The sequence below is a fragment of the Coregonus lavaretus genome (genome assembly GCF_964263955.1).
Source record: "Coregonus lavaretus genome assembly, chromosome: 17".
In the NCBI taxonomy this organism is placed as follows: Eukaryota; Metazoa; Chordata; class Actinopteri; order Salmoniformes; family Salmonidae; genus Coregonus; species Coregonus lavaretus.
In genome coordinates, this window is record NC_140004.1 from 43617408 (window position 1) to 43640826 (window position 23419).

Genomic DNA, 23419 nt, shown 5'->3' on the forward strand with positions numbered 1-23419 from the left:
AGGTGATGACTAAAGTGTCTTATTAGGAATTTTCTAATCTGATTTCTCTATATGGACATTGTCTTTCTGGGCCGGGCGTCAGTTAAACTGCAGTAAAGAAGCAAAACCCTGGCCCAAGTCAGGGGACCCTAATTATTCCCCATTAATTAGGGTCCCCTGCGAACCACTGACCAAATTGGGTCCTATCCTGTCACAAGTATATGTGGCATATCTGTTATATCCACGTGAGGGCGCTAAATCCTAAGAAAATACTGGTTCATTCATGAATGGAACGTCATCATCAACATGTAAGTCTAGAAAACTATTCAGTAGCTATATAAATGCAAAGCCTGCTAAAAAATCCTCTGTCTATTATGCTCTAATCAGAATATTACCTGAAAATCATAGTTTATCCACAATTTAATTGTTGACCATTTTAGAGGGGAAGAACGAGGGCTCAAACATAAACGGATTGAGACCGATTGAAACGGGGCCAAAATGTCATGCGCCGAAGGGGGCGGTCTTTTAACTTTCGACGTCACTGATAGACGGCTTGTCACCGCCTCACACGTGAACGCAGAAAGCGAATGGGCCAAGATATAATACCAAATCTGGTCCAGCGTTGTCTTGGCATGAGAGAGGGAGATTTGTAGCCTTGTTGCAACTTTGATGCATTGAAAAAGGGCCCTTCTTTATGGACGAGTGATTGCAATATATGCAAAGGAAGGAAGACGTCACACACGTGCGGGAGTTAGTTAGCTAGCTAGCTGATCTTCACCAGCGGGTAGGTGAGCATGCATCACGTCATCTAATGATGCATCATCTTGGCTTCTTGGTCTGTCGTGGTAGCTTGCTAGCTAGTTGACGAATATACAATTTAGCTGACTATTATCAATGTTAACATGTCTCTTGTATGAATAGGCTTTGCTAATTGTGCGACTCACTGTGAATGGGCTAACTAACAGAGCTAGCTATCTAACGTTAGCTGCTAGTTCAATAATGGACCAAAGGAGCCTAACGTTACTCCTTATGACGGACCTGTTCTGTTAAGATGCGAATTGGCTCTGGCGGCCAAAACGGCCAAATACTCCATTTAAACGTGAATCAATTCTCAATTGCGGTACGGTTCAAGAAACGTAGATCAAGAAACATAAAGCCATCTACTTTCATATCACAGCAAAATAATTGTACAAATGCAAAATGTACACTTACTGTACACTGTTTTGCCCGGTGTTAAAGGAGCTACTGTAAAAGTAATATTTTTGGATTGTAATTTCAGAAAATGTCTTTATATTTACAGTAATGGTGGAATGTGTTTCACAATATTCCCCCCAAAAAACATTTTTTTGTATTGGGCCCACACACAATTGCATTTTAATGGCACATGCTTTTTATTGGTCAACAAAACAAGGACCTGCTCTTGTTGTCAAATTGGCAAAGGTACGACTTTGCCTCTTTTTAGAATCCAAGAGTGAAATACTTACACTCTCGTCTCTAACATGTAGGCTCAGCTTTCCCGAACATCCCAATTACAAGTCAGAATGTTGAAATGTATCAAATTTTATTTGTCACATACATGTGTTTAGCAGATGTTATTGAGGGTGTAGCGAAATGCTTGTGCTTCTAGCACCGACAGTGCAGTAATACCTAACAAGTAATATCTAACAATTTCACAACATATACCCAATACACACAAATCTAGTAAGGAATGGAATTTAAGAATATATACATATATGGACAAGCAATGACAGAGAGGCATGAACTAAGATCCAGTAGAATATTATAGAATAGAATACAGTATATACATATGAGATGAGTAGTGCAAGATATGTAAACATTATTAAAGTGACAAGTGTTCAATTTCTTAAAGTGGCCAGTGATTTCATTAGGCAGCAGCAAGCTCTAATGTGCTAGTGATGGCTATTTAACAGTCTGATGGCCTTGAGATAGAAGCTGTTTTTCAGTCTCTCGGTCCCAGCTTTGATGCACCTGTACTGACCTCGCCTTCTGGATGATAGCGGGGTGAACAGGCAGTGGCTCGGGTGGTTGATGTCCTTGATGATCTTTTTGGCCTTCCTGTGACATTGGGTGCTGTAGGTGTCTTGGAGGGCGGGTAGTTTGCCCCTGGTAATGCGTTCGGCAAACCGCACCACCCTCTGGAGAGCCCTGCGATTGTGGGCGGTGCAGTTGCCGTACCAGGCGGTGATACAGCCCGACAGGATGCTCTCAATTGTGCATCTGTAAAAGTTTGTGAGGGTTTTAGGTGCAAAGCCACATTTCTTCAGCCTTCTGAGGTTGAAGAGGCACTGTTGCACCTTCTTCACCACACTGTCTGCGTGGGTGGACCATTTCTGTTTGTCAGTGATGTGGACGCCAAGGTACTTGAAGCTTTTTACCTTCTCCACTGCGGTCCCGTCGATGTGGATAGGGGGGTGCACCCTCTGCTGTTTCCTGAAGTCCACGATCATCTCCTTTGTTTTGTTGAAGTTGAGAGGTTATTTTCCTGGCACCATACTCCCAGAGCCCTCACCTCCTCCCTGTAGGCGGTCTCGTCATTGTTGGTAATCAAGCCTATTACTGTTGTGTCATCTGCAAACTTGATGATTGAGTTGGAGGCGTGCTTGGCCACACAGTCATGGGTGAACAGGGAGTACATGAAGGGGCTGAGCACGCACCTTTTGGGGCCCCAGTGTTGAGGATCAGCAAAGTGGATGTGTTGTTTCCTACCTTCACCAACTGGGGGCGGCCCGTCAGGAAGTCCAGGACCCAGTTGCACAGGGCGGGGTTCAGACCCAGGGCCTCGAGCTTAATGATGAGCTTGCAGGGTACTATGCTGTTGAATGCTGAGCTATAGTCAATTAACAGCATTCTTACGTAGGTATTCCTCTTGTCCAGATGGGATAGGGCAGTGTGATGGCAATTGCATCGTCTGTGGATCTATTGGGGCGGTAAGCAAATTGAAGTTGGTCTAGGGTGACAGGTAAGGTAGAGGTGATATGATCCTTGACTAGTCTCTCAAAACACTTCATGATGACAGAGGTGAGTGCTACGGGGCGATAGTCATTTAGTTCAGTTACCTTTGCTTTCTTGGGTACAGGAACAATGGTGGCCATCTTGAAGCATGTGGGAACAGCAGACTGGGAAAGGGAGAGATTGAATATGTCCGTAAACACAGCAGACAGCTGGTCTGCGCATGCTCTGAGGACGCGGCTAGGGATGCCGTCTGGGCCTGCAGCCTTGCGGGGGTTAAACTGCTTAAATGTCTTACTCATGTCGGCCACGGAGAAGGAGAGGCCACAGTCCTTGGTAGTGGGCCTCGTCAGTGGCACTGTGTTATCCTCAAAGTGGGCGAAGAAGGTGTTTAGCTTGTCTGGAAGCGAGATATCGGTGTCGGCAACGTGGCTGGTTTTATTTTTGTAGTCCGTGATTGTCTGTAGACCCTGCCACGTACGTCTCGTGTCTGAGCCGTTGAATTGTGACTCCACTTTGTCTCAGACCCCTTGAATTTTTCCACATTTTGTTACATTACAGCCTTATTCTAAAGTTGATTAAATACATGTTTTCCCTCATCAATCTACACACAATACCCCATAATGACAGCAAAAACAGGTTTTTAGACTTAATTTATTAAAAATATATCAACAGAAATACCTTATTTACATAAGTATTCAGACCCTTTGCTATGAGACTCGAAATTGAGCTCTGGTGCATCCTGTTTCCATCGATCATCCTTGAACTGTTTCTACAACTTGATTGGAGTCCACCTGTGGTAAATACAATTGATTGGACATGATTTGGAAAGGCACACATCTGTCTATATAAGGTCCAACAGTTGACAGTGCATGTCAGAGCAAAAACCAAGCCATGAGGTTGAAGGAATTGTCCCTAGAGCTCAGAGACAGGATTGTGTCGAAGCACAGATCTGGGGAAGGGTACCAAAACATTTCTGCGCATTAAAGGTCCCCAAGAACACAGTGGCCTCCATCGTTCTTAAATGGAAGAAGTTTGGAACCAACAAGACTCTTCCTAGAGCGGGCCCCCCAGCCAAACTGAGCAATCGGGGGAGAAGAGCCTTGGTCAGGTTGGTGACCAAGAACCCGATGGTCACTCTGACAGAGGTCTAGAGTTCCTCTGTGGAGATGGGAGAACCTTCCAGAAGGACAACCATCTCTGCAGCACTCCACCAATCAGGCCATTATGGTAGATTGGCCAGGCGGAAGCCACTCCTCTGTAAAAGACACATGACAGCCCGCTTGGAGTTTGCCAAAATGCAGGTAAAGGACTCTGACCATGAGAAACTACATTGAACTCTTTGGCCTGAATGCCAAGCATCACGTCTGGAGGAAACCTGGCACCATCCTTACGGTGAAGCATGGTGGTGGCAGCATCATGCTGTGGGGATGTTTTTCAGCGGCAGGGACTGGGAGACTAGTCAGGATCGAGGGAAAGATTAATGGAGCAAAGTACAGAGAGCTCCTTGATGAAGACCTGCTCCAGAGCGCTCAGGACCTCAGACTGGGGCGAAGGTTCACCTTCCAACAGGACAACGACTGTAAGCACACAACCAAGACAACGCAGGAGTGGCTTCGGGACAAGTCTCTGAATGTCCTTGAGTGGCCCAGCCAGAACCTGGACTTGAACCCGTTCGAACATCTGGAGAGACGTGAAAATAGCTGTGCAGTGACGCTCCCCATCCAACCTGACAGCTTGAGAGGATCTGCAGAGAAGAATGGGAGAGACTCCCCAAATACCGGTGTGCCAAGCTTGTAGCGTCATACCCAAGAAGACTCGAGGCTGTAACCGCTGCCAAAGGTGCTTCAACAAATTACTGAGTAAAGGGTCTGAATACTTACGTAAATGTGCTATTTCAGTTTTTTAATTTTTTATAAATTTGCTAACATTTCTAAAAACCAGTTTGTGCCTTGTCATTATGGTGTATTGTGTGTAGATTGATGAGAAAAAAAACCCCAATTTAATCAATTTTAGAATAAGGCTGTTACGTAAGAAAATGTGGAAAAAGACAAGGGGTCTGAATATTTTCTGAATGCACTGTGCAACCGTTAATATAAGTGTAAATATTTTATTAAACATTCTGGGTTGTAGAGACTCTTGCATTGTTTTTAGGCAAACTTATTTCAGACTGAATATCCATGGGATAACCATGGTAAAGGTACGCCAATGTTTTACGTCTGTTTTCTATAAACAAGCACTGTAACATGGAAATATGGCAGTATGGTGACCCTAACCCTATAGGGCAGGGCTCTCCAACCCGCTTCCTGGAGATCTACCCTCCTATAGGTTGTCCATAGATTAGGGCCCAATTTATTTATTTAAATGGACTAATTTCCTTATATTGCAATTATTGCATGTTGTGTTTTATAGTTTTGTTCAATATACTTCCATTAATTTTTTTGACTTGTACAGGGGGACCTTCAGATGAGTCTTGTGAGTCCTGTGGGTGTCCTACAGCAAAACACTGACATGTTCGTGAGAGTCTCATCTTTCCAGAGAGGGGTCATATTAGTTTGTAGGGCAAACCGTTCGGACGCTACAGACGATTTTGTGAGAAGACCAATTTTCGTGATGTCTCATGGTCTAACAAACGCAGCTCTAGCTCTGTCATATTTATATCGACCTTGGGGGTTTAACCAAATGTTTTGCTCCTGAACTTATTTAGGTTTGCCATAACAAAAGGGAATGAATACTTATTGACTTAAGACATTTCAGCTTTTCATTAGTAGAAATTTCTATAAACATAATTCCACTGACATTTTGGGCTATTCTGTATAGGCCAGTGACATAATCTCAATTTAATCCATTTTAAATTCTTGCACAACAAAATGTGGAAAAAGTCAAAAAGGGGTGAAGGAACTACACTTTGACACATCCAGCCCAAAGCGGGTTGTTTTATAGAATACTTTCTAAGCGCCAAAGTACTGCAGTATGTCTTAACAAAATCTCCCCGGCCAGAAGATCCTATCATCAATAGGCACTAAAGGTTGTTAGCGTGTATGAATGGGTTAGCTAGCTGCTAACTATCACACTGGTTGGGTCTCGACTCTCCAGCTATGAACTCGAGGAGCTGCATCAACCTCATCTACGCATCACAAGCTAGTTAGCTAGAAATATATGTAACCAGCTAGCTAGCTTTACTATCTACTAGTTAACGTTAGTTATTTAATCCCCTAACTAATCTGGGTTAGTCTAGCCAGGTCAACAGTAGCTAAATGTGGGGGTGGGGGGGGGGGTGTGCGCGTAAGATAATGCTTGTTACTCTGTATATTACTTTGATATGACCGCTGCGCTGATTAGTAAAAGTGTTTGATCAAGGAGGAGGGTGAGAGAGAGAGAGAGAGAGAGAGAGAGAGTGCTGTAGACGTCTTATCTAGAACTAAAGAGGGTTGATTGCAGCTATCTCGTGTCATTCATCAAACCACTTTGCTGTCTTCAATAGCTATTGTTTCAATGTAACTAATTCCTATGCCTAAAGTTAACATTACAGTTTATCAAAGGAGGAGCAAAGAAGCACACGGTCTTTGTAAATGATCTTGCCAGAAGCTGTTGTAGAAGCTTGCATAACTTATTTTTTTACTTCTGTGAGGAATTCTATTCATGGATGGATTAGTATTCCCGCCCATATAATGAATACATAGAATGCTCTATACATTGTAATGGCATTTCTCATGATGACTTTGTGTTCTGCCACTCCTGTGCGCTCATTCTGAGGTCTGTTTGACTGGTGACTGTGTGTGTGTTTTCTGAGTCTCCCTGATCTAGTAAATGCTCTGTCAGTGGTTAATAACATCACCTGTCCTGAGATTTTTACTGAACTCTATAATTACGTTCCCACATAATGTTAGGGTTGTGTGCTTTCTCCCCCATCTCCCCTCTATATGGTTTACACCCCCCCCCCCCTCCCCCAATCTCCCCCTACACTATAAGATAGTCTTGTCAGTCAAAGCTTCTTGAAGAAGTGCAACCTGTTTCTGAGGTGAAAGCTTCAGCTTTTATCAACGTTTCTTCTCACGAGAAAAGATCTTCTGAAGCTGGCAAGTTACTTTTGATTTTCAACCTGTACAGAGTTTGGTGCTTGTTAGGCTATGTGGAGTTCGGGGGCACTGTGATTTTGTCGGAGACAGAATATTACAAAGGTTTCTAAAGTAGGCTGAGAACTCTGGTTAAGTGGGCTGCTGGTAGTGTATCATTTCTGCTGTGTGTCTAGAATTACGTCTTCAGGATAGTGCTGCTTTCAGCCGATTTTGAGGAAACTTTATACACACACCTTAAACAGACTTTTAAGTGTTCCACCATCACTGTTCTTTTTTTTACAGTCATCAAATTGCTTTGATTAACTTTTATTATGGAGGCCAGGCGCCAACTTCTTACACTAGCTGAATGTGGGTTGTCTGTGCAAGGCTGACTTCACACTTGCAAGAAGATGCGAAGTGTCTAGTCAAAAGAGTAGCGCCGTCACAATGATTGACTTTCTCTCATAAAGATATGGTTTATGCAATGATGTGTAGCATATATGGCTTTATGGCACAACTTGTCGCTGGTTAGAGAAAGTCATCCTTGTGCACATTGCGTGCATAAACGCCAAGCTCGTTTTTAAGTTGCTGTAGTGTCTAACTGTAACCCCATCTCACTTCCTTCCATTGGCTTTTCCTGTCGGTGTGTTGTGATAGCCTGCATTCCATTGAATAACCTCTAGCAGGCTTGGGACAGTGTTGTGTTACAGACAGACGGTGATAAAAGAGAACACCAGTCCCTTTTTTGAGGTTATTAAAGTATTACTGCACTGAGTTTCCTACTGATTGTCTTACGCTTTCCCTGATTCTTGGCGTCCTATCAGGAGTTTCCTGCTGACTCTGCAGATAAAGGTCGTTAAGCCTGGTCCCAGAACTGTGTGTGCTGTCGCACGCTAGTTAAAGGTGCAATGCAGCGGTTTTTATCTCAATATCAAATCATTGCTGGGTTACAAGTACCTTACTGTGATTTGTTTTTAAATTTAAATGGTCAAAAAGAAACAAATAGCTTCTTAGCTCTTTACCGTTATCCATTATTTCTGGATAATAAAACGTTTTCAGTTTAAACTTAAACGACTAAAACCAGATGTAAAGTATGTCGAAAACAGAGCTGCATATTTTTAAATAATATCTTCTCTGAGAACTAACAACCACAAGATGAAAGACTAGAGTCAGGGAGATAGCATAAAGCCATAGCAAAATGTGTAGAGTTGTAGGAAACCAGCTTTAAAACTGTAAAATGTTCTCTTCACACCATTGGCAAAATGTCTAGAAATTGCCGGATATTACATTTTAAAATAGCAACATGTTGTGTGTGCGGCCAAGAGGAGAGCCTCTAAAATGTTCGGCCGGAGACTGCGCCATTGCACCCCACGGTAGGTGGATGTGACTAGTGTTTTGGTATTCCATCCACGTAGCCTAGTGGTTTCCAGTCTATTCTGTCTCCATCCATGTCAAGTACTGTATGTAATAACCTAAATATGTGTAGTCTTTTACATCATAGTCCCAAACCGTAGTTTCTCTATGCAGCAGCACAGCCAACACGCGGGTCAGAAACCAGGGTCCTGGCAGACGTGCAGAGCAGACTGACTGATCCCACCACCTTATCTATATGTGGTCTAGAAATAGCCTCTGGACTCTAAGACAGATGCCTGGGCCTTGTGAACCTTCTCACTATTATCACTCTGAGAACTGAGTCAGCCCTGCACGGGATTATGGGGGTTTTCTATCCATTCCTTTAATTTTTGGACCACAGTATTGAAAGGTCCAGTGCATCTGTTTTTATCTCAATATCAAATCATTTCTGGGTAACGATCAAGTACCTTACTGTGTTTTCAATTAAAATGGTTAAAAAAATAAACAAAAATATTCTTCTTAGCAGAGAGCAATTTCCCAAGCAAGAATTTTGCTAGGACTGTCTGGCAGTGGTCTGAGTTGGGAAGGGGAAAACTGAAAACGAGCTGTTATTGGCAGATCATTTTTTTCCTTATTGGTCTATTAACTAATTTACCGCCTGGTGCTGTCACCAGGCAGGCCGAAACTCCATCCCACCAAAACGGGCTGAAATTTCAGGCAATCTTTTCAAACAGCTGCGTGTTTCACGCTCAACAGTTTCCCGTGTGTATCAAGAATGGTCCACCACCCAAAGGACATCCAGCAAATTTAACACAACTGTGGGAAGCATTGGGGTCAACATGGGCCAGCATCCCTGTGGAACGCTTTTGACACCTTGTAGAGTCCATGCCCTGACGAATTGAGGCTGTTCTGAGGGCAAAAGGGAGTGCAACTAGGACTGTTGCGGTGACCGTATTACCGCCACACTGGCAGGCCATTAGTCATGACCGCAGTAAAATTCCACGTGACCAATGAGTCACGGTAATCTCCTGTTTTGCACTCTGGGCATGCTTTGGTAGCACCCAACTTGCTAACGACCATCAGGTCCTAATGACCTGGTACTCAGGGCTCTATTGTCCCTCTAACCACTCTGACATCAATGCAAATGCAATCTAAAATCACATCAAACACAGTATCATGCTTTTAAAACTCACCTCACTGCGATGATCAATTTGAAGAAAGAAGTTCAACAGCAGGTTGAAACTGAGTGGAAAACATGGTCATTGTGGATGTTGTTTCAAAGCTTAACACAATGAAATGGACAGCACTTTTTCAGAACAACCATACGCATCTAGAGCTTATATATATATATATATTATATTATATTATTTTTTTTTATTTTTTTTGTCATTTAGCAGATGCTCTTATCCAGATCGACTTACAGTTAGTGAGTGCATACACACATTTTTTTCTTTCATACCCCTGTGGGATGTGCATAGGCTTATGGGCCCAAGCCTGGAAAAACCTGAATTAAAATGATTTTGCTGTTATACAATACATAGCCTACCACATATTACGCACTGGCAGAAAAACATAAAACAAAACTGATTTAAGATGTCTTTGGTACATAATTGGTCTAGCCTATACTCCAAAATTAAACACATTTGAGTTATCACCTTAGTGTGGACTGTATTATTATGCATACTGGATGGAGTGGTTAGCTACGCTCCAACATTTCTATCCAAGAGTCTGGGAGAGAACGTATAGGCCTAGGCGATGCTGTTGGTTCATTGATTGTGCAGGGCGGCTTACAGTTAGTCAGCAATTATAGTGAATTTGTATTTGATTTGGAAAAACCAAGTAATAGGATTAAAAAATATATATTTTCATAATTAATTGAGTGACACTTTACCTTTTTAGCTATACAGAATATCTCATCACCGTGCGTTCCCATCTCCTCCTCTCTCTCCTTTATTCCTTTCTCGAGTGTGCAGATGGGCTGTCAACAGTTTAGTGAAATATGTTTAGTTGTGAAAACGTTACTATCGATGGTCCAGAACAGATTTCACTTGGTTTCCCAAATGAAGTACTGGGTAGCTGCAGGGACAGGGTTGGGGAGCCCATGACATACGGAGTTTGGGTGGAATATCACCCTGAAACAGTGGTTGATGTTTGGAGTGAAATAAGTGCTCTTATATTTCTTTCTCAGCTGCTCATATTAAGCACAGGCTCCGCTATAAAATCGAAGTAGTCTACAAAATGAACTGACTGGAAAGCCTCCATTCGCTATTGTAGTACATACGGATTACATGTATTTTTTTTCCCCCCCTGATCCTGTCCATTTGATAATGGGCCGTTCTAAATCTAAACTAATTTAACATATTAATAAAGTCAAGATTACATTGAGAATAGTCTGATGGGTTTAAAATGTGATCATTTGATGAGAGAACAGCTGTGCAGCCTGAGGCAAGGAACCGAGAGCAAGCTTTTTTTTGCGACTTTCTCAACTCAATAGCCTGTAGTCGCATCATGCAGCCCATATGTTTTGATTATAAAGATTGTATCATTCACAACTAAAGTTGCCAAATAACTCTAAATCTAGTTTATAGGATCTGTTTCAAATGATCGCTTTTACAACAAACAGTAGCCACTTCATATGCGCACTTGCTCCAGAATGGGGAAAAATATCCTTTCTATTTTATTCAGCTGAGTTCAATTAAACTTCTTCTTACTATAAAATCATATAATATAAAATAATGGCACGGAACTTTATAAAGCATATCAAACTAAACCGGAATCCACAAACAATGTCACTGCAGTTCTTACAATGACGGTTGTGGGTTTGTGGCATCTTGTTTGATTTCTCACTGGCTGCTACACTCTAGTGTGAGGCAAGTGGGGGATACAAGTTGTGTTTCCGTGGTGACTGGCTGCTACGCTGTTCTAGGGGGTTTTGTTTATATTCTCACCACAGGATCTCTTCTCTGTAGCGCCCAAGCCTGACTGAAGACCTAAGAGCTCCACTCTGCACCAAGGGCTCTACGTAAAAGCCACACCACGCAGAGGTTGGAAGAGGTAAGTCCTTCATACTGCAAGGCAATGAATGGAAATGTTGTTCTGAACAGTTTACTCTGCATTTATTTCGCCTCCCTCCCTTACCTCAGTTAGTCAACTGCCATGATGTGATATGGATTATTGATGTCTGGAGTGTTGACTGAATTGGTCCACTGTGTGTGGGTTAGATTCTGGAGTGTTGACTGAATTGGTCCTCTGTGTGTGGGTTAGACTCTGGAGTGTTGACTGAATTGGTCCTCTGTGTGTGGGTTAGACTCTGGAGTGTTGACTGAATTGGTCCTCTGTGTGTGGGTTAGATTCTGGCGTGTTGACTGAATTGGTCCTCTGTGTGTGGGTTAGACTGTGGAGTGTTGACTGAATTGGTCCTCTGTGTGTGGGTTAGACTGTGGAGTGTTGACTGAATTGGTCCTTTGTGTGGGTTAGACTGACTTTTTCCTTTTAGACAAGGCTCCCAAGGCCCCCCATGCACAAATGTGCATCATTGTAGGTTCCCCAACTTCCTCTCGTGTAAGGGCTACCGTTATGCGAGATCAGTTTGGGCTGAGGTGCTGGGGATCGATTTTCCCTGCCCACTCCTCTGTTCATTCTACCAGGTGTAAGACAATGAAACTTGGTGTGTGTGTGTGGCCTGCTGGCTGCACAAAAATGTTTGGGAACCACTCACTCTTTGCCTACTTACCCCACTCTATGACCTCTCCTCTCCCCAGCCAGAACCCACTGTGTTGGCCTACTAACTAACCCACCTTGGCTCTCTCCTCTCCTCAGCCAGACCTACCTAAGCAACCCACCTTAGTGACCTCTCCTCAGCTAGACCTACCTACCAACCCACCTCAGTGACCTCGCCTCCCCTCAGCCAGAGCTGCTAACTAACCCACTTTGCTCTCTTCCTGTTCCCCAGCCGTAACCCAGCCAGTGGAAGGGTCGTCATCATCATCATCATCATCATCATGACCCAGAGTCCCGTCCATGGCTGCTCTGTCTGTGTGGCCCAGCTGACGGTCTTCCTGGCCCTGGCCCTGCTGCTGTGTCCCCTGGGGAGAGCACTAGGAGAAGACCAGGCTTCTCCGGCCCAGGTGCTGCAGGACCTGCTGGAGCGATATGGGGACAATGCCACCATCTCTGTCCCCCAGCTCCGCTCTCTGCTGGCCCGACTCAGTGCACCTGGCCAGGGGGACAACGCCACCGTAGCACAGGGGACAGCTCCACCGCCGCCGCCCAGAGTCAACCTGTCCAAAGTATGTATATTTATATACATATTTATATCTGTTTTTGTAAAATTAAAATAAGTGACATCCCTATATCCAGTCCGTCTTGCTTCCACTTTCACCCAAATAGCTGGGACAGTGTTTCCTCTGGAGAAAGAAAATGGCTTGTGGAGGGGGGGTTGAATGGTGCACCCCCCCCCCCGTTTTGCGGGTCCGTGTCCCCCCGGATAATTTTTATGTAGAAGGACTAAGAATCTCAGTTTTGGTTACTTTTTAAAAGGACATTCTATTCCAACATGAATGAAAATACAATTATGCTGACACCATCTAAAATATAATTTCCACCTCCAGATATGAGCCAAATAACAACATATTGGTACAGTTATTATTTGTTAATTATTTTTAACATATTGGACCATGCATACAACCTAGCTATGTATGCATGGTCCATATTATCAGGTATGCTATTAGCAATAAGCATTATCAGCCCAACTGATGCAGCATATTGGCTATAAATAAATAGGCTATTACTAAAATGATTACCCTATTGGGCTAATCATTAGCCAGATTCCAAATGTGGTCTTTCAACTAGTTGGCATACATTTTATTCATATCAATAGTGTTTCTTTAGACCTGACTAAAATAAGTAATGGATTTATTGTGATGGTGTATATTTAAATATATATTTTTTTTATTGATTTTTAATAAAATGTAGATGTTCCAAAGGCTCGCATCAGTAGCTTGTATACAGCTAAATGACCACAGCGGAGGCTAAATGACCACAGCTGAAACACTGAGCTGGGATGCTTGATATTCTTACCGGGCTTTAATGCCATGTAGTTGACTCACTAGTTGTGGCTTCTCTTCATGTTAGAGAGAGCTGTGTGTTCGTGGTCGTGGTCGTGTCCCGTGTCCCTGAGCTAAGGGAATGAGTTTACCTTTTTTTCCCAGAGTTTGTGTGCTCAAGGAATGGAACCTTCCATAGACCAGTTCCATCATATCTATATGGATAACTTAATCTCACTTTAGTTTTCCATGAAGGGAAAACATAATGTCCCTTATCAGATAGTAAATGATTAGGGTCTGTCTGAGGTCAGAGGTGGTTTCTTTTTGTGGTCTGTGTGTGTGTGTGTGTGTGTGTGTGTGTGTGTGTGTGTGTGTGTGTGTGTCAGTGACTGATTGCGTGTTTCCCTCCACAGTGCTTACCTGGAGACACCCTGGCAGTGTACAGTATGAGCGAGCAGTCTCGTCTGGATGGGCGTGGCCTACAGGAGCTCTGCCCCACAATGCTACAGCAATTGGACTCGGGTGCCTGTGGGGTGGAGAAAGGGGAGAAGCTTATCAAAGACCCACCTTCCAAACCCACTGCTGCTGAAGGTGAGCCTCTCAACTCATATACCCTTTCATAATATATTTGCAGTGTTTCCCCTAGGATTTTTTTTTGCGTGGGGGGGGGGGGGGGTGGCAGTGGGCGTAGCCAATGGCACAGTCTCTGACCGAACATTTTTGTGACCGTCCTCAATTAAAAAAAGTAAATTTCCTGCATTTCTATACATTTTGCCTTGGGATCTGAGGGAAAATGTGCAGTTTGAAAAGTTTTTTTTTTTTGTTTTTTTGTGCAATTCTACACATTTTGCCATGGCTTATGCTGTGTTGTTACGCTGTCTGACTCAAACATAACAAAATCAATGAGGGACCCATGCCATTTTGGGAATTTTAGATTCTCCCTGACTAGTTTCTATTTAGGTAATTGTTACCTCTCAAAGATGATCTTATAAAATATATAAATACCTCCATTTATCTTTTCGTCATACTTTATATCAGTTTTCTTTTTGTCTTTGGGAGTAGCGGCAACAATTGCTGCTAAATGAATATCAACACTGATTTACTATAGCCTGCCTACGTCAGGGGTACGCTAATAGTCAGCCGCAGGACGATTTATTTTGAAGCTCATTTTTAGCTGAATTCCTGATAGTTTTAGTGTTTTCAGACAAAACTAACCCCCCCCCCCCCCGCCACAAATACACTTTTGGGGGCCACTACAACTGTGCTAGTTGCAGTGGTGTCACAATTCAATCATTGTTTGATGTATCAACACTGCAGTTACAGTGTACTGCTGACTGCTTACATTCTGTTTATCAAGTAAGTTAAGTCACTATATGACACAACAATGGCAACATAACGTAAAGTGTTGCCAATTTCAACTGGATTGTCACATGTTAAACTTTCTCCAAGAAGTTTCCATTAGAAGAATGGAATTCCCTCTTCTCTAAAATTCCGTTGTGGGTTAGAATTTGCCTGCAATATGGAGTTCAAAGGGAGGTCAAGGTTCTCCCTCAAAGGCAGTGGGTTCTGTTTCTCATCCAGCATTCAACATCTTGTACTTCCTGGTCCACTTTAGCACAGAACAGCCATTATTAGAACGCCACTGTCAGCAGATACTAGGTACAGAATCCTCTTAGCAGGTACAAATAATACATAAAGGCACCACCATCTTGGATCCGTCTGGCTCGCACTGCCCGCAGCTTCTCAGACTGCTGACATCAGAGGTTGGCAGGCCATGTAACTGGATGTCCTTGTTATTACTCTGGAAGCCATTTTAGCATCTGGGTCTAATCTATGTGCTTGTGTTGTGGATGTATGTGGGCTGCAGCGTACGCTTTTGTACAGGCTGTTTTTAGGGTATATTTTAGTTTTATAACATACAAACAAGAACAGTAGCTACTAGCTAGTTCTCATCAGAGCCCAGTCTAAATTGTCCCTGGTGTAGGTGGTGGATATAAAAAGACTGTTAATGACAGGCTTGGAGAATGTAGTAAACTAGTGTGATCCTCGCACTGGGCCACTGCACCTAGAATTACAGGACATAGAAAAGGACATTGGAACTGGCTGTAGAAAGTCATGAGGATTTTAGAGCCGTGTCAGGTTCTACATATTCTGTTTATGTGGTCTACAGCACTTGTGGTGTGTTTAGAAACCAAAGTCAAGAATGTTGATATGCTTTGCCTCCATCTCTATACCAGCTAACAGTTGTTCTAGTTGCAATTTGCAAAGATTCTAACACATGAACTGACAATGCTGGAAGAGAACGCTGTACTGTGATTGTCTTGATGTTGTTCAAGAAGATGTTTAAAAACCTCTCACTGTTTATGGTATTTGCCCCTTTCTGTGTCATAATTTCTGGCAGGAGAAGCATTGATACAGCATGTGTTTTGGCCAGAGATATATTTTCACTCTCATCTTCCATTAATGCCTAGAGCGCTCTCCCCAGTGCAGTCCTGGGTTCAAATAGTATTTGAAATCTACTGTGTTTGCTTAAGCCAAACCTGGAGTGGTAGGTGGCATGGTTTGCACGTTTGAAACGATTCCATTGGCTCTGTTGCGGCAGGCAAGCTCAATCACAGCTAAAGTATATTTAAAGATTTCGAATGCTATTTGAACCCAGGTCTGGGACATGGTATTTGGCCAGCCGTGACTCGGGCTGAGGTGTCTCGATGTAACCCAGTTGCTAGCTGCTGCAGTGGGGGCAGAGTGAGGTCAGTTCAATGTGTCCCATTGCCCTCCTTTTACAAGTCTCTGTTCATGAAATGGCCTCCTCCTCTGTTTTGCTCCAAGATTTGTGCTTGTCCCATTTTTTGTTTTGGATTTCAAGCACTGTATTTCAAGATGACTGATTCCTATTGAGACAATGTGTGTTCGTTTTGCAGAGGGAAGGAGGGTTTGGAGGGTAGGCGGGTTTGGTCCGTCCTTCAAATGTTTCCCTCTTCTTTGCAGGTCACACTATAATGCTAAGGAGGACTGTCCTTTCAAGTGTTTACACTGCAGTAGTCTCTTCTCCTTGTTTGCATAGCACTGGAATGAGTTGCCTCTGCCCATTTTAAAAACTACATCCTCTCTGGGGGAGCTTTAAAAAATAAAGTAAAAAACGGTTTGATGTCTTCTGTGCCCATTTGAATGTACCTTACGATGTAACTGCACTGATGAGATAGATGTTCTTCTTCTTTGTTTTTATGTTGTATTATCTCTCTGTCATACTGTGTTCCACCATGTTGGCTCTTGCCTAGCCATCTTGTCTCAATGGAAATAAGTCTCAGGCGTTATTGTGTGTTATCCTCCATGATTTTACTCATGTGCGTCTATGGCTTTTTTTTTATGGTCGAATTTAATAATAAACTAAACTCTTCTTACAGACCGTGTGTCACTTCTGCAATCCACACCACAACCAAAGTTGCCACGTCTTCCTCTCTCCCACAGGGTACAGGTGCTTTTTGTGTGCTGAAAGGATCAGAGAGGAAACTCTTTAACCGTTCATTTACCAAACATTACAGTAGTTTTATGCTCAACACCACCGCAATGTAGGCTACATGTCGACTGCACCTACCACAATGTCACTGATCCCATCTTACTTCCCTTTCCACAGATTCCCTTTCCCTTCCTTACCGCCCTGTGATATCTCCCCTTCACAGATGTCATATATATATATATATATATATAAGTGGGGAAAAAAAGTATTTAGTCAGCCACCAATTGTGCCAAGTTCTCCCACTTAAAAAGATGAGAGGCCTGTAATTTTCATCATATGTACACGTCAACTATGACAGACAAATTGAGAACAAAAAATCCAGAAAATCACATTGTAGGATTTTTTATTAATTTATTTGCAAATTATGGTGGAAAATAAGTATTTGGTCACCTACAAACAAGCAATATTTCTGGCTCTCACAGACCTGTAACTTCTTCTTTAAGAGGCTCCTCTGTCCTCCACTCGTTACCTGTATTAATGGCACCTGTTTGAACTTGTTATCAGTATAAAAGACACCTGTCCACAACCTCAAACAGTCACACTCCAAAGTCCACTATGGCCAAGTCCAAAGAGCTGTCAAAGGACACCAGAAACAAAATTGTAGACCTGCACCAGGCTGGGAAGGCTAAATCTGCAATAGGTAAGCAGCTTGGTTTGAAGAAATCAACTGTGGGAGCAATTATTAGGAAATGGAAGACATACAAGACCACTTGTAATCTCCCTCGATCTGGGGCTCCACGCAAGATCTCACCCCGTGGGGTCAAAATGATCACAAGAACGGTGAGCAAAAATCCCAGAACCACACGGGGGGACCTAGTGAATGACCTGCAGAGAGCTGGGACCAAAGTAACAAAGCCTACCATCAGTAACACACTACGCCGCCAGGGACTCAAATCCTGCAGTGCAAGACGTGTCCCCCTGCTTAAGCCAGTACATGTCCAGGCCCGTCTGAAGTTTGCTAGAGTGCATTTGGATGATCCAGAAGAGGATTGGGAGAATGTCATATGGTCAGATGAAACCAAAATATAACTTATTGGTAAAAACTCAACTCGTTGTGTTTGGAGGACAAAGAATGCTGAGTTGCATCCAAAGAACACCATACCTACTGTGAAGCATGGGGGTGGAAACATCATGCTTTGGGGCTGTTTTTCTGCAAAGGGACCAGGACGACTGATCCGTGTAAAGGAAAGAATGAATGGGGCCATGTATCGTGAGATTGAGTGAAAACCTCCTTCCATCAGCAAGGGCATTGAAGATGAAACATGGCTGGGTCTTTCAATGATCCCAAACACACCACCCGGGCAACGAAGGAGTGGCTTCGTAAGAAGCATTTCAAGGTCCTGGAGTGGCCTAGCCAGTCTCCAGATCTCAACCCCATAGAAAATCTTTGGAGGGAGTTGAAAGTCCGTGTTGCCCAGCGACAGCCCCAAAACATCACTGCTCTAGAGGAGATCTGCATGGAGGAATGGGCCAAAATACCAGCAACCGTGTGTGAAAACCTTGTGAAGACTTACAGAAAACATTTGACCTGTGTCATTGCCAACAAAGGGTATATAACAAAGTATTGAGAAACTTTTGTTATTGACCAAATACTTATTTTCCACCATAATTTGCAAATAAATTCATTAAAAATCCTACAATGTGATTTTCTGGATATTTTTTTTTCTCATTTTGTCTGTCATAGTTGACGTGTACCTATGATGAAAATTACAGGCCTCTCATCTTTTTAAGTGGGAGAACTTGCACAATTGGTGGCTGACTAAATACTTATTTTTCCCCACTGTACATATCCTTCATATCTATGATGTCATTGTTTTTCCTTTCCTCCCTGTTCTTCATGTGATCATTACTGCTCCTGCAGTCACAGTCCTCTGTGATCATTACTGCTCCTGCAGTCACAGTCCTCTGTGATCATTACTGCTCCTGCAGTCACAGTCCTCTGTGATCATTGTCACAGCACACAGAGTAATTCTCATATTACACAAACAGCATGTGTGTTTTAGTGTTCACTTCAAACCCCCTCTTTGCTGTGTTGTGTGCCTCCTCTCCTCCCTCCTCCTCCCATCACAGTGTGGGGTTTCTCCTTTCTGAGTGTGACCCTGGTCAGTGCCTTCTCTCTCACTGGTGTGTTCCTGGTTCCCCTCATGAGGACGAGTCACATGCGCCGGGCGCTCATCTATTTCATCGCCCTCTCCATCGGAACTCTCTACTCCACCGCTGTGTTCCAGCTGCTACCAGAGGTGCGGTATCCATCAATCCCCTGTTGGAAAAAGAATACTTCTCCCCCTTCCCCTCCCTCTCTATATATATTCCCTTAACAACAATGCCCCACTGACCACAGCACTCTCAATTCTTCACTTCCTTCTGGGCATTTCCTCCTTTCTCTCTCTTCCCTCCCTTCCTGGGATTGTAATTAGCAGCTTGGGAATTGTCGTGTTCAACCGACCAGCGGTCATCAAAGAGCTACTGTGATTCTACGGTTGCCTCAGTGCTTTTCTCTGCCACTGGAATTCTGGATGGATTGTTTTCTCTCTCTCTCTGTCTGTTATCTGTGTGTGAGTCTACATGGGCTGGTCTGTCTACTCTTCATTCTTCACTGGCTGTGGAATATATGCAATCTGTGAGACTGGTTCTCCTTGGAGAGAGGCTGGCTGACTTGCTGGCTGGCTGGCTGACTTGCTGGTTGGCTGGCTGACTTGCTGGCTGGCTAGCTGACTTGCTGGCTGGCTAGCTGACTTGCTGGCTGGCTAGCTGACTTGCTGGCTGGCTAGCTGACTTGCTGGCTGGCTAGCTGACTTGCTGGCTGGCTGGCTGACTTGCTGGTTGGCTGGCTGACTTGCTGGCTGGCTAGCTGACTTGCTGGCTGGCTAGCTGACTTGCTGGCTGGCTAGCTGACTTGCTGGCTGGCTAGCTGACTTGCTGGCTGGCTGGCTGACTTGCTGGCTGGCTAGCTGACTTGCTGGCTGGCTGGCTGGCTTGCTGGCTGGCTTGCTGGCTGGCTGGCTGGCTGAACAGTGCCTCTAACCTCACCTCAGGGAAACCAGACCAGGTGGGTATTTGCTGCTCCCAATGTCCCACAACTTTACCCCCTTTCTCAAAATACTATTGGTGAATATTACAATTTAAGGCATAAAAAGCAAGGTGCCCTTATAAAGTCCCTTAGTTGATGAGTAACCTCTACAAGAGACAATAAATGCTTTCTAGCTTCCCCCTCTATTCAGGCAGCGTGACTGTTTAGTGTCTGTCTGCAGTGAGCCAGAGGCGACAGGAGCTCAGATCATGCCCAGGGGCTGCTGGCAGCTAGCTAGTGGAGTGGTTCAGAGCAGACACACACCTGGCCTGAAAGACAATGGTGTGTGTGTGTGTGTATCTCTAGCTACCATGTCCCTATCTTTCTCTGGTTTTATCTGATCAGTGTTGCGTACTCCCTAATTTCCACCTGTATTGTGTGACGGCTCCAGCTCAAAGCACCAGTGGTTCCAGAATGCATCATAAAGGCCTGAGGATTCTGCTTCCTCTGATCTGTGACGACATCATTATCTCCCGCTCCTCTTAATCACAGGCTGTTTGGGGTTAGAACACTGGTCTGATGGGAAACAAATCATGGTGTCTCCTCATCATACAGTGATCACACACACACACACACACACGCACAGGTCTGTGAATGGACATTGATTGTGAATAGACAGTCAGTGTCGATTGATTGGGCATTTCCTGTTCTCCGGGAACAGCACTAAGGGTGATGTGATTCTTTTCTTCAGGGCTGACATCTACTGGTGTTATCCTCCGGTTAATCCTTCTACTGGGAAAAATAATATCTTTAATGATTTCATGATAATCTTCCCCTTTTTCTGTCCTTTTTCCTCTTCTTTTTGGTCCCCCTTCCCTCTCACCCCTCTTTCTCTCTCCCCCCCTCCCCCCTGGTCGTGGTCAGTTTGGGGTTACGGGTTCCTATGCGTGACCATCATCTCTCTGTGTTCGCTGGTTGGGGCCAGTGTGGTCCCCTTCATGAGGAAAACCTTTTACAAGCGCCTGCTCCTCTACTTCATAGCCCTGGCCATTGGCACCCTCTACTCCAACGCCCTGTTTCAGCTCATCCCAGAGGTAGTGTGAAGGGCATGCTATTCACTACACAGTGCACTACTTTAGCACCCTTTCCCTTAATTAGTGAACAACTTCGGAAACCTATTCCCTATGTGGTGAAATATTTTTAGCGACCTATTCCCTCTTAGTGCACTACGTTTGGCACCCTATTCCCTATATAGTGCACTACGTTTGGCACCCTATTCCCTATATAGTGCACTACGTTTGGCACCCTATTCCCTATATAGTGCACTACGTTTGGCACCCTATTCCCTATATAGTGCACTACGTTTGGCACCCTATTCCCTATATAGTGCACTACGTTTGGCACCCTATTCCCTATATAGTGCACTACGTTTGGCACCCTATTCACCTTTATAGTGCACTACGTTTGGCTGAGGCTATGGCCGAAAGTAGTGCACTATATAGGAAATCGGATGTGGTCCACTACCTCAGTTGTTCCCCCCCTTCAAGCAGCCCTCAGCCAAAATGGAACCAAATGAAACCAGACTAACTACAGTCATGCCTGGCCCATAGATTTAATTAGGTGAACCATCCACTTAATTAACAGTATATCACTTTATTGACCCCAAATGTGATTCTGAAAAGCAGACCCTTTGAGCTGCTGGTGGGCCTTGCCTCTCTGAGGGCCTGGAAAGGGGAAGCACTGAGGAAAATAGCATTTGTTGCTTTAGGCTGTTCTTAGATGGAATAGAAATTCACCTCATCCACATGGGTCCATTTTGCACCAGAAAGCTAATCACATATCAGTTATCACATGACACCAAACCAACATAGCAGAGAAGAGTTGGCTGAAAAGCACTACCATATTTGGAACCGGGCCACAGTAGTTTACCTTTAGCCGACAAATAGCCCAAGGTGTTAGCCAATGTGCTGATGTGCCATTCAAAGATTTTACAGTGAAATGTAGATACAATGTCTGCCTTTTAAAAAAAAATGCTTGAAGCAGTATTTTGCCATTTTAATAGTGCTCTCTAATTAGTGTTTTTATTGGTGATGTTTATAACAGTAGCCTATCTCTTAGCCTCTTATTGTGTCCTTGAGGAGAGAAGCTGGCTAGCGTTCATAATGTACTGTCCTTCCAGACAGCCAGCCAGTGATTGTTATGTCTCTGCCCCATAGTCTCAATAAGATATCAGGGAGAATTGACTTAACACTTGACTTCTTGAGATTAGTTGGCACCTAGTATTGTTCACATACCATTTATAAAAGAACAGTCTGTCAGTGTGAAGTTAAGGTTGTTTGGTATTACCAATCCTTTTTATTTTTCATTCCCAATGCCAAACACATACAGTAGGTCAAAAACCTTGATATAGAGTGAGACAATAGCGCCTCATTCACCAGCCATTTACATTTTTTTGTCATTTAGTAGACGCTCTTATCCAGAGCGACTTACAGTTAGTGAGTGCATACATTTTTCATACTGGTCCCCCCCGTGGGAATCGAACCCACAACCCTGGGGTTGCAAGCCGCCATGCTCTACCAACTGAGCTACACGGGACATAACTGACATGTTCAGCTTGAATTGTGCGGAATCGTGACAGAGACATAATTGATACTTCCAATGTAATAGGGCCCTACCTAGTTCAGTCAAGCCAATGACGCTTTTTACACAAATCCTTTCACAGTCAAATGTAATACCCTGTTATTAACCAATTTGACGGATGCCTTTTTAGTTAACTGTGTATATTGTCCTCCTAGGCGTTTGGTTTTGACCCCATGGTGGACAACTATGTGTCTAAGTCCACGGTGGTGTTTGGAGGGTTCTACCTCTTCTTCTTCACTGAGAAGGTCCTCAAGATGCTGCTCAGACCCAAGGATAAGGTGAGTCCACGTTTCAAGAACCTTTTTTTGCTGGTATTTGCTTTGGGTACAGCAAAGTAACTGACTGAAAAATGCACAAGGATGACAAACATGGGATTCGTCATTTCTTTCACCCGATCTTTTTTGCATGGTTTAAGGGGTTTAGTTTTCCCTGGTGCGAACACATCGAGTGTTTCCTTTCCCTCAGTGGCTAATATGTGAACCCATTGGGATTGATCAGAAATCAGAAAAGTGTTATATACTGCACATGCATTATATAACCATATACACCTGACTCTAGTGTAGTGTCTCACTTATAACACATTTACATTTACGTCATTTAGCAGATGCTCTTATCCAGAGCGACTTACAGTTAGTGACTGCATACACATTTTTTGTAATATTAAAAAAAAAAAAATTATAATGTATACTGGCCCCCTGTGGGAATCGAACCCACAACCCTGGCGTTGCAAACGCCATGTTCTACCAACTGAGCCACACGGGACTAACACCTTTGGCAAGTTGAATCCGGTGTGCTAGTGTTGGAATTGAACAAAAAAATGTGAAATGACTGGTATTCCTTCTTCCAA

At 43.7% G+C, this 23419-nt stretch overlaps 1 protein-coding gene across 1 annotated transcript in view; it reads left to right on the forward strand.

Annotated features, from left to right (window-relative positions):
• The first annotated feature begins 542 nt into the window (after window positions 1–542).
• Window positions 543–23419, forward strand: part of LOC311144565 (metal cation symporter ZIP14-like) — a 30013-nt gene continuing 7136 nt past the window's right edge. The window contains exons 1-6 of the mRNA XM_084180600.1: window positions 543–763; window positions 11330–11414; window positions 12313–12649; window positions 13819–13996; window positions 20857–21026; window positions 22728–22850. Of these exons, the coding sequence (XP_084036726.1) occupies window positions 12362–12649; window positions 13819–13996; window positions 20857–21026; window positions 22728–22850 (759 nt within the window). The 5' untranslated portion in view covers window positions 543–763; window positions 11330–11414; window positions 12313–12361. The remainder of the gene's footprint in view (window positions 764–11329; window positions 11415–12312; window positions 12650–13818; window positions 13997–20856; window positions 21027–22727; window positions 22851–23419) is intronic.